The sequence below is a fragment of the Mya arenaria genome, chromosome 9 (assembly GCF_026914265.1).
Source record: "Mya arenaria isolate MELC-2E11 chromosome 9, ASM2691426v1".
Lineage (NCBI taxonomy): Eukaryota > Metazoa > Mollusca > Bivalvia > Myida > Myidae > Mya > Mya arenaria.
The window spans coordinates 3,754,424-3,765,846 of NC_069130.1; the positions used below are offsets into that span (position 1 = coordinate 3,754,424).

General features: G+C 32.3%; 1 protein-coding gene across 1 annotated transcript; it reads left to right on the top strand.

Moving 5' to 3' along the window:
• Positions 1-700: 700 nt before the first annotated feature.
• LOC128245311 (uncharacterized) lies at positions 701-9,887 on the top strand. Its single transcript, XM_052963437.1, has 4 exons — positions 701-776; positions 914-1,095; positions 4,825-4,896; positions 8,299-9,887. The coding sequence occupies exons 1-4, from the start codon at positions 761-763 to the stop codon at positions 8,617-8,619; spliced, it is 591 nt and encodes a 196-aa protein (XP_052819397.1). The 5' UTR covers positions 701-760; the 3' UTR covers positions 8,620-9,887.
• Positions 9,888-11,423: the final 1,536 nt, after the last annotated feature.

The window sequence follows — 11,423 nt, forward strand, 5'->3', positions numbered from 1 at the left end:
GTTGCCTTGTATCCAGGCACACAATAAACTTTGAATTAACGATTAATTCACCAATTATTAATTAGCTACAATTGTATTTATGAACAACTGCAAACAATCCGACTGTGCGATTTCACAATTCTTTACAATCTATATCAATGGTTGAATTTACACACACGTAGTTCATAAAGAGAACGTAAACATTGCAGATAAAAAAGTACAATATATCCGATAAACATTTAGTTAATCGCATACCCGGCGTTATTAGGCAATACCAATTTAATGTTGTTGGTTTTATTTTTGGCAGATCAAAATAAGAACTAGGTGGCGAAATAAAGTAACGATGTTTTCTTTTTCCGTAATTTTTAGAATAATATTCCTGTACGTTAGTACCATTATTCAGAGTATATCCAAGGGAATATTAATGCCAATTATGTACTTCTTTAAGTCTTCCAAATGTCAAATTAAAACTTGCTTTAGTGTTGCTATATACAGGATTTGTCTTAAAACGATTTTGGCAGTTTTCGACTTTTCTTTTAAACAATAAACGCGGTCATTTATTTATTTATTTATTTTTATACATTTTCAGAAAATTAGTTACGATAAATCCGGAGAACGAAACATCGATTTGGTGTGGCCAAATAAAAAAATGTTTACGTAATCATAAGCAGTCTGGATAAAATCAAGGCTGTTTTTACAAGCAGTGCTCAGATTAGATGTGGTAACGACACTTTCTTCGTGAGTTCGTAAGGACGACAAAATTACAAAACTTGGACTAAAAATGTTCTCTCGATTTCGTAAGTAATGCAATATGATTATTATACAGTATTTAGTTTTCAAATACTTTTTATTTTCTAGATAAAAGTCGAAAAAGTAAGCGTTATATATTCCTTATCTGCATATTTATACGACTCGTATTTGTTTTGATTATCAGCAATTGAAGACGCGCCGAGCGCAATTAGATCATCATCAGCGAAACGCACCAAGCTGCTGGTCCATATCTCGGCATGGGCCACAAGAATACTTGCCCTTTTAAGCATCATCTTCGCTGTCGTTTCCTTTACGATGTTACATGATGTCTGGTTTGGAGCTGTTATGTGTGTCACAGCAGCATTCGTAAGATATTGAATTCAAATATTATTACTGGCTTAAAGTCAGCGAAGCTGACTCTAGTCCGTTTACGATTCGCATGAATGGACTACTTCCTTTCATTGCCGGAGTGATAGCTATATTTCTTGGTAAATACTCAACCATAGAATGGGAACCAGTAAAGCTTATATAATGAGTGTGCAGACTGCATTTGTGTACTTTATCTAATGTATAGAAGCTCTATTTAAGCTTAACTGCGTAGGACCACTCAGTTTTTGATCATGCAAATTATAGTTCTTAATATATATTCTCACTACCTAGTGCATCTTAATATGTTGTGTATCTCTATTTCCCTTAAGGTATTATTATTCTACATCAATTTTTACAATAAGACATCACTTTCACTCTTTTTGGAGCATTATCTTGAGCCTCATATATATTTCACGTCTGAAATAAACTGTCAATTGGATCAGAACTGCGTGTTATTTAGGTTGAAGTGAAAGGCTTCCAAGTAGCATTAATATAAACGTTTCACATCCTCTCCTGGTATGTTTCACTTCGTAATTTAGTTAACTTTAACTATAATGTTTCCGGCAATAATACTTCAAGCCTTCGTTCATATTATAGTGATAGATTCAGTCGTTTTTTGGCAGAATTTAAAACATTTTTTTGCCGTGTTTCTAAACAATTGTTGTTCAAACAATAGTAAATCGTCAATTAGTCTAAATTAAGACTACATTCATTCCATTTCAAATAGCGTTGGTACTTGCTAAATGCTAACGCTTTTCAGAATCACGTATTTCCTGTCACATTTTTAAATAGTTATTAACAAAAAGCACTCTTACTGTCAATGTTTTGTCATGTACAGACACATGTTGTTTACATATCAAATGAAAATACTTTTGTCAAGAACTTATCCTATAGAGCGTTATCAAATCTCTTCAGATAAATTGTTCTTTCATAATAAATATTACGTCTGAAAATGCTTCGTTTTAATAAAAGCGTTTGCAACTGAATGACACTAAACTTGACTTTTCAAACATATAAATATTGTTATATGCACAATTAGCTTTTAGTAGAACGATAACATTTGTAATATGAATTATGTTATATGCACACTAAGCTATTGCTAAAACATAACATTTGTTATATGAATGATGTTATATGCACACTAAGCTATTGCTAAAACATAACATTTGTTATATGAATGATGTTATATGCACACTAAGCTATTGCTAAAACATAACATTTGTAATATGAATGCTGTTATATGCACACTAAGCTATTACTAAAACATAACATTTGTTATATGAATGCTGTTATATGCACACTAAGCTATTACTAAAACATAACATTTGTTATATGAATGATGTTATATGCACACTAAGCTATTACTAAAACATAAAATTTGTTATATGAATGATGTTATATGCACACTAAGCTACTACTTAAACATAACATTTGTAATATGAATGCTGTTATATGCACACTAAGCTATTACTAAAACATAACATTTGTTATATGAATGCTGTTATATGCACACTAAGCTTTTACTAAAACATAACATTTGTTATATGAATGATGTTATATGCACACTAAGCTATTGCTAAAACATAACATTTGTTATATGAATGCTGCTATTTGCACACTAAGCTATTACTAAAACATAACATTTGTAATATGAATGCTGTTATATGCACACTAAGCTATTACTAAAACATAACATTTGTTATATGAATGATGTTATATGCACACTAAGCTATTACTAAAACATAACATTTGTTATATGAATGATGTTATATGCACACTAAGCTATTGCTAAAACATAACATTTGTTATATGAATGCTGTTATATGCACACTAAGCTATTACTAAAACATAACATTTGTAATATGAATGCTGTTATATGCACACTAAGCTATTACTAAAACATAACATTTGTAATATGAATGCTGTTATATGCACACTAAGCTATTACTAAAACATAACATTTGTAATATGAATGCTGTTATATGCACACTAAGCTATTGCTAAAACATAACATTTGTAATATGAATGCTGTTATATGCACACTAAGCTATTACTAAAACATAACATTTGTTATATGAATGCTGTTATATGCACACTAAGCTATTACTAAAACATAACATTTGTAATATGAATGCTGTTATATGCACACTAAGCTATTGCTAAAACATAGCATTTGTTATATGAATGCTGCTATTTGCACACTAAGCTATTACTAAAACATAACATTTGTTATATGAATGCTGTTATATGCACACTAAGCTATTACTAAAAGATAACATTTGTTATATGAATGCTGTTATATGCACACTAAGCTATTACTAAAACATAACATTTGTTATATGAATGCTGTTATATGCACACTAAGCTATTACTAAAACATAACATTTGTTATATGAATGCTGTTATATGCACACTTAGCTATTACTAAAACATAACATTTGTTATATGAATGATGTTATATGCACACTAAGCTATTACTAAAACATAACATTTGTAATATGAATGCTGTTATATGCACACTAAGCTATTACTAAAACATAAAATTTGTTATATGAATGCTGTTATATGCACACTAAGCTATTGCTAAAACATAACATTTGTAATATGAATGCTGTTATATGCACACTAAGGTATTACTTAAACATAACATTTGTTATATGAATGCTGTTATATGCACACTAAGCTATTACTAAAACATAACATATGGTATATGAATGCTGTTATATGCACACTAAGCTATTACTAAAACATAACATTTGTAATATGAATGCTGTTATATGCACACTAAGCTATTACTTAAACATAACATTTGTTATATGAATGATGTTATAAGCACACTAAGCTATTACTAAAACATAACATTTGTTATATGAATGATGTTATATGCACACTAAGCTATTGCTAAAACATAACATTTGTAATATGAATGCTGTTATATGCACACTAAGCTATTACTAAAACATAACATTTGTTATATGAATGCTGTTATATGCACACTAAGCTATTACTAAAACATAACATTTGTTATATGAATGCTGTTATATGCACACTAAGCTATTACTAAAACATAACATTTGTTATATGAATGATGTTATATGCACACTAAGCTATTGCTAAAACATAACATTTGTAATATGAATGATGTTATATGCACACTAAGCTATTGCTAAAACATAACATTTGTAATATGAATGCTGTTATATGCACACTAAGCTATTACTAAAACATAACATTTGTTATATGAATGCTGTTATATGCACACTAAGCTATTACTAAAACATAACATTTGTAATATGAATGCTGTTATATGCACACTAAGCTATTACTAAAACATAACATTTGTTATATGAATGCTGTTATATGCACACTAAGCTATTACTAAAACATAACATTTGTAATATGAATGCTGTTATATGCACACTAAGCTATTACTAAAACATAACATTTGTAATATGAATGCTGTTATATGCACACTAAGCTATTGCTAAAACATAACATTTGTAATATGAATGCTGTTATATGCACACTAAGCTATTACTAAAACATAACATTTGTAATATGAATGCTGTTATATGCACACTAAGCTATTACTAAAACGATAACATTTGCTACATGAAGGTTGTTATATGCACTCTAAGCTATTAGTAAATCGAAAGCATTTATAAAATGATCCGATCTAAAGAAATTCTTACATCCATAACGTTTATTTGTTTTTTCTCTTTTCAGAGCATTTTGAGTCCATTAAACTTTAACGCTTGCTGTTATTCGGATTGTTCGGGAAATACAACATTTGTAAAGGCAAGTGTCCCTGATATCCTTAAAAACATAAAAGAAAAGTAATTAAAACGTTTAAAACAAGTACAAGCTGTTTGTTTACGTTTATTTCCGTTGAACTGTTATGTTGTATAACAGACAGTCTGCATGATGTTGTATCTTTTTTCATACTACATTAGATAAATTGGAGTAGGTTTCATTTGTCCCAGTATGTATAAATAATGTATGTGGAGTAAGTCAACCAATATAGTAGGAATCAGTGTCCCATCTCCCTAGCATGATCTTTCCGTAGCATGGCCATCCAATAGGCACATGAACTAGCTATTTATCCCCATTAGTGTAATTTGCTTTAAAGCCTAAAGGGAAAAAAACTCAAGCCCTTTTAGACCAAGGAGTGCCAAAGGACAACGAACGTTTTGAGCCGAAATCGGCCTCCGCCAGATTTATAAAAAAAATTACACCACGGAATAATGAACATGTGTAGCTCGTATTTCCGAAGTTATATTGACATTTAAAAAAAAACTTGAAATGGCGACTTGTTGAGTGACGTACATGTATTTCACGATTTCGGTGAGCTCTGCGTTGCACGTTATAAAACAAATACTGATTCACATTTGTGTTTGTTTGTATCTTTATTATTATAAAGTATTCAATGTCATATGGATTTTGGATATATTTCAATTCAATGTTAACCAGATATAAACACGCTTACCACAACATTATCATAATAGTATAAATACCATGTTTATTTTTTATATCAGTTTTGTAAAACAATTAAGTAAGTATTATAAATTAATATTACTTAATTAAAACAAATATATATGACTTCATTCATTCTAAAAAAACAGATGTTTTTTTTAACAGTGTATTTATTTTCTTAATTTCGGAATTTAATACCCAAGCCCATCAATTGCACAGCATAGCATAACATGGTTACACTTTAGCCCATCCAATTGCATGCAATTTAACACTCACTGCAGGGGCTCTACCCAAGCATAACAGGTGCTCCGATTGATCACGAGAGTGATTCTCTTTAGCCATTGGGGCCCATTGAATCTCGTTATGTCTACAATATGAATTTATTTGATAGCAAATACACATGTACATTACTGGAGGGTTATATTCGAACATATTAATATTGAATATAAACGCCACAATGCGGTTACACAATTAGGCTTTTTCAGTACAAATATAAAAACAGAGTGAGGCTTTAATCGTATCGTACCGTGCCCAATAGCTTAAAGTGTTGTTACAATTTAGCACCTTCAGTGTCTAATACATCACAAAGGAGCTCTATCTAAACACATTAAGAGCCAAATCAACGTTCTTTTTTGGTCCATTCAGAGCAAACCAATGCCTTACTATGCCCTTCCCAATCCTGGGTGTCTAATTAATTAGGGTGTGATTTAAAAAAATACACCAAGCGCCATATTAAATATATCCATCAATGACAACTAAAGGCATGTCAAACAGGTCAAAGACACTGTTTATATCAATCTTGTCAATCAAGTAACTATCAAGTTCATTGCAACTAAACTCAAAATTTAGAGGTGCCTTACATATGACACTGTGACCAATTTTGATAACAACTAACCCCAATGTGAACCTACTTGTGTTATACATGTAGGTCCCAAATAGAAATATTCTCACTCATTCGTATAATTAACTGGTGGGTGGGCATGTTTGAACAAACTCTATATTGGAATATGTTAATATTTACAATAGTATACTTATAAAAGGCATACATAGAACGCTTATGAACGTCTTTACTAAACCCATGGTCTTATTTCATTCAGAACTACACATTTAAGGTAATTTACAGTGTGTCACAGAAATGGCATGCTTCGTTTTACTTAAATATATCATTGTTTAAAAAAGCATATCATACTCTATAATTTTTAAAAAATGTTTCAAGAACGTTATTATTCAAACATAAGCGTATTGAATTCGAAATTACACAGTTTTAAAGTAACGTGTATTAGAGATATTGATTAAACATACTAGGTTTGCTTGAGATGATATTGATGTTTATTTAATTGCACACAAAGCAACTTTATTTCCAGAAACAGACTTTTTTCAAAACAAAACACACCTTTTAAGATTACCTACCTCAGCAAACAGATATTTTATTGTTTTGCATCAAATCAAACTATAATGTGATGACATATTTATTTTCATTATTTGTTTCGATAATACTCACATAATTATATATTTCCAATTATATTTCATTTTGAACTGGTTGCCCAAAATCGATTATGTATGTTCCTTTATTTTACGCCAAATCAAAGAAAGAAAATAATCACGCAGACAATATGCAAATTATCTCCCTTGCGAACACAAAAGCACATTTGCTGAGTTATGACTGTAAACAGGAAAAAATAATTCCCTTTAAGTACCGCCGTGCTTTTATGTCATGAAACGTAGGAAATGCAGATAACTATATAGTAAAGTCAAATCCCTTATGATAATATACATGTTATGGGTACAAAAGTAAGAATGATAGCCTTTAAAATTTGGCTTGATCGGTGTATGATAACATTTGACCTATGCAAAGTTGAAGAAGTCCGAAATGTTTTGTAAGATTTATCGTTATTTAGCATTTTTTAAAAATTATATTATAATAAAAAAATGCATACTTAGAGTTTTTTAATCATTCATTTTACCTTAACATAACTATATTATCACTTTAAAACGAGTACGTTTTATATGAACTGGATAGATAATGAGGGACTCTTTCATTATAATTTATGATAGCAGCTGAAAACACAATCAGTCCCGTGGCCTTTAAAATAAGACTCATTCATATTGCGTTCAATACACACATTTAGTCATTTTGCGCTTAATCCACCAACAATATATTGCAAGAAAACACACGAAGTCATGTTGCAAACGACTGACATATTTAATTATGAACAATTAAACCGATCTGTATATGAAGTTTGTAAAATATACCTTTACGAAAAGAAATCACGAAATTAAGTATGTCAAATCATTAGGAGTGTATAAATCAGGTACTGTCAGGTAGAATCCTTCAGCAAATGCTGATATTTGCTCAAATATTGCATTTGGAAAAAAATAGCAGGTGATTTGTCAAAGCGTTGTTGTGTAATTGGTTGATCACATGATATTACCAATGTATTCTATAAAGGAGAAAATATCCATGTCATGTTCTATCAATCCTTGTGGCCGAGTGTAAAGGCTGCTCCCCATTAACACCGACATATGTTATTCTTTTATTTTATCTTTTGTGCGCAATTTTGGTATCAAGGAGCAGAAAAAATATTAAATAAGTGTTTTTAGATGCAGTTCCGGGAAAACCATATTTTGGAATAAAATCATGAACGAGTCCCTTTCACGAATTTGTAAGAAAAATTGATTCATTGTACATGAATTTGCAAACTATATTACATGTTGTTGTTTTTCCAGCGATGCGGACTAGTCAGTGTATTCGTTTGGATGTTTCTGACCGACATGGCTTACATGCTCGTGTTTGCAACTAGCTGGGGTATATGGCTAGTCAGCTACGACGTAAAAGATTTGCTGAACACAGTATTTGCGTTTGCTTTAATCATTAACATCGTCCTGACCTTCTTCAATCTCTACTCGATTTGTCTCGTTTACAAGTATGGCTGTTGTTTTATGGATGGTGTTGACAGGGAGTGTCGACAGCAAAGCGTTGACGTGATGGATGAGAACAACTCACAGTTAAGCACGAAAGGAGAAGGTGTTCCAGTTGTTCCAGAGTGACTGCAGTTTCAGCGAGCCTTCCTATCCCACATTGTATGCCTATGTAAGACCGGACGCAAGTCAAAACGAAGCTCCCCCCAGTTACCCTTTAAACGACAAACATTTCTGCTTGAGTTGCACATATACGGACACCATTTTAGTGCTGTAAATGATCAACTTTTTTGAATGGTTATTTGATAATGTTAGGTGTGACCTTTTAGGGTTTTCTTGATTTGAGTATAAGGATCCGTTTTGTTGAGGGTGGTTTTCGATATTGTCCTAGATACCATTAGCAGTTATGTATAATCCCTGGGTAAACTAAACAACACAAATATGTTCATCAATTCTCTGTATTCTGTTCAAATTTATTAAACGTCAACAATGCTCCTATAAATCCAAGTTGAACGCTCTGAAAAGATAAATAATAACAATCATAAGCATTACATATGATTAATAATCTATTTCATAACTGTCTTTACATTCTAATCTATTTTATAATTCAATCGTGTGCAATGACAGGTTAAATTGAACCGCTTACACACACAAACATGACATATTATCACAAAAAAACAATGTACATCACACAAAACATCACATCAACAATGATCTTACCAATTGAATCTTTCAAGGTGTCCGTTTTATTTCCATGCTAATTATCAAGTGTAAACCAAACCAACATGTGAAAGTTATGGAAATATGCTAATTGTTCCAAGTTTTAGTATAATGATGCATTTTTATTATGAAACTCAATGATCACACAGTTTTAAACCTTTTATTTTATAGGGCAGACTGTGTGTGATGCGCATAGTTTCAAACAATGACTGCATTGTATTTTTGAAAAGTTTTTGCATAAGGTGCTCTAAATTGTATTCCTCCGTCTGGAGACAGAGTTGATATCTTTGATCATTTTTTGTACTTGGGGTTTACCTATAAGTTTGTTATTATTTGTTTTATTGTTAAGTTTCCTAAAGTTAATGCATTCTTTGATAAGATTTACCTTTTTTTCTTTATTAAGGATTATTGGGATAAGAGTTATGTTTGTAAACTGGTTTAAAACCCCAGTATATTTACATTTTACTGACCTAACAATCCTTGATAAACATACTTAGTTTTTTATGTATTGTATGTATGCACTGTTCGTCCATGTTTCTTGTTTGTGTTTTGTGTTTTTATGTTCTATGTCTTTGGCCCTTACCAAGTGCCATTAAACCGGGTTTATGTTTTAACTTCTTGCTACTGCGCTTGTTTCTGTAGTTTTTTCGTATGCATATTAAAAGAGCAACTCATAACTGTCGTTTCGATTTCAATACAAAAAGAATACTTTTCACGAAATTTTGTTACAAATACAAAAGACAACAAACGCAATCAAATACTAAACCTTGTGTCTGAGGTATCACTTAAAAACCATAAAAAAGTAAAGCATGTCTGACACAATCATTTAATGTTTGCACCCAATGAAAATCAGTAATCACATTGCTATTTTACCACAAAGTCATTGTTGTGTAACAAAAAAAAAACCAAGTAAGTCTTCTGACTAGAGTTATCTTGTTTTAGTAAAACTGCACCTTGCTACGTCCGGATGGTGCTTTATAAGTTATTCAAAGTAGTTATATGCCCAATTTTAACCTCAGCTGTCTGAACTGTATTGATTTTGATGTAGACTTTGTGTGTGCCTTCTTTATTAATGTGTGTGATGCTGCCAAATGGTTGGTTTACACTTTATTCATTTTACAACGATTTTGAAGACAGTTACATTAACTTGTTCACAGACACTCTTGTTGGAACGATGTTGCGCGCGAGTGTCGAATTGTGTTGTGGAGCAAACCGGAGATCCCGGAAAAAAACATTGTCCGGCTTTCATATTTTAACTGTTTCTCCCTGGTATGAACTCCTTTAATGAATGTATTGAGTATTATAAAATTAAGGCATTTCTTCTGCTTGACGCGGCTGTTTTATTTCATTGGTGGTGTTTTCTTCTAGACTTTATTTCATTATTATTTATTTCAGCTTGATTGTGACGACAATTTATAGCATCTAGAATCACGCTTGAGTTCGCTTCCTAGATAGAAACCATAACTGGAGTTAATTTAAAGAGGCCATGAGAAACTAAATCTTGTTTAAATCGAGACCAAAACCTCTTGTAAGTTAGAGGCAAACATGTATACCAATAGACCGCTCTCAGACCTTCTACGGCACATCCTCTATTGAGTGAGAGGCAAACATGTAACCCAATAGACCGCTATCAGCCTCTCTACGGCACCCCTTCTTATGAATAAGAGGAAGACATGTAACCCAATAGACCGCTGTCAGTCCCTGTACGACACATCTTCTTTTGAGTGAGAGGTAGACATGTAACCCAGTAGACCGCTCTCAGCCCTTCTACGGCACATCCTCTTTTGAGTGAGAGGTAGACATGTAACCCAATAGACCGCTCTCAGCCCCACTACGACACATACTCTTATGAGTGAGAGGTAGACATGTAACCCAATAGACCGCTCTCAGCCCCACTACGATTCATACTCTTTTGAGTGAGAGGTAGACATGTAACCCAATAGACCGCTCTCACCCCCACTACGACACATACTCTTATGAGTGAGAGGTAGACATGTAACCCAATAGACCGCTCTCAGCCCCACTACGACACATACTCTTATGAGTGAGAGGTAGACATGTAACCCAATAGACCGCTCTCACCCCCACTACGACACATACTCTTATGAGTGAGAGGTAGACATGTAACCCAATAGACCGCTCTCAGCCCCACTACGACACATACCCTTATGAGTGAGAGGTAGACATGTAACCCAATAGACCGCTCTCACCCC